This window comes from Seriola lalandi, unplaced genomic scaffold (assembly GCF_002814215.2).
Source record: "Seriola lalandi dorsalis isolate HSWRI2012SDOR001 ecotype SW California unplaced genomic scaffold, Sedor1 jcf7180002007272, whole genome shotgun sequence".
Taxonomy (NCBI): domain Eukaryota; kingdom Metazoa; phylum Chordata; class Actinopteri; order Carangiformes; family Carangidae; genus Seriola; species Seriola lalandi.
The window spans coordinates 1-1,120 of NW_019477925.1; the positions used below are offsets into that span (position 1 = coordinate 1).

At 48.8% G+C, this 1,120-nt stretch overlaps 1 protein-coding gene across 1 annotated transcript; it reads left to right on the plus strand.

Moving 5' to 3' along the window:
* Nucleotide 1: 1 nt before the first annotated feature.
* On the plus strand, nt 2-1,115 carry LOC111671651 (estrogen receptor-like; the record flags this gene model as incomplete). The annotated part of the gene is made up of 2 exons (XM_023428793.2): nt 2-70; nt 731-1,115. Coding segments are annotated over exons 1-2 (396 nt in total), but the record flags the coding sequence as incomplete, so codon positions are not given.
* Between the last annotated feature and the right edge of the window lie 5 nt (nt 1,116-1,120).

Here is a 1,120-nt window from a genome sequence, read left to right on the forward strand (position 1 = left end):
AGAGGGAGAGACAAGAGTTAAACAGTCCCAGTGTTGCACAGCAGATTTGAGGATGTTTCATGTGTAAGAGGTGAGTATGTATAACGGTAGAATTTGTTTTCTTTTAGCTCCTGTTGTTTAAAACCCCTCTCCTAATGTTTCTCAGTGATTTGATTCACTGCAGAGTCTTAGGTGTGTTCAAGAAACCGGCTACAAATAGATTGGTCATACGTCATCCTGGTGATGTGCAGACTGTGAGCTAAACAAACAGCAAATGTTCAGAGAGAGATGCACAGGTAGTAGACAAATGTTTTAGGAAAACATTTTATAGTGCTGTGGGAAGTTTTCTGGGAATCACATTTTCTCTATCTATCTTCTCTTTCTTCCCCTCGCCTTACCTCCTTCCTACATATTAGTGAAGATGTATTACAGGAAAAGAGGGAAAGGCTCTGTTGACAAAAAAAAAACCTGAGTGAGGTTGGGAGGAGTCTTTTTGGATGTCTTTTTTTTTTTTTTGCAGCTTGGTGGGCGTAAGCTCAAGGCATACAGTGGAAAAGGGACTGGAAGAATAGTGAACCCCTGAAGTTGCCTGACAGGCTTTATTGGAAAAAAAAAGGAAAGACAGAGAGAGTGAGGAAAGAGTAAAGAGAGAGGGAGAGCAGCACTCGTCTCCACTCCCCCTCCCAGCAAATGGGAGAGCAAGTCTAAATCATGTTGCTTATCAGTGCTGTTGTGCTGTGATGTTGCTCAGGCAGAGCCCAGGACAGAACAGGCAGCCTTCTGGATCAGTACTCAGACCCAGGATCAGTCCAGCCTTCTCAAAGCTGGAGACCCTCTCCCCACCACGTCTCTCGCCTCCGCCGCATGTCCCCCTCAGTGACATGTACCCTGAAGAGAGCCGGGGTTCTGGAGGGGTAGCCACTGTGGACTTCCTGGAAGGGACGTACGACTATGCTGCCCCCACCCCTGCTCCGACTCCTCTCTACAGCCACTCCACCACTGGCTACTACTCTGCTCCTCTGGATGCCCACGGACCACCCCCTGATGGCAGTCTTCAGTCCTTGGGCAGCGGGCCTACCAGTCCAATTGTGTTTGTGCCCTCCAGTCCACGACTCAGCCCCATTATGCACCCGCCCAGCCA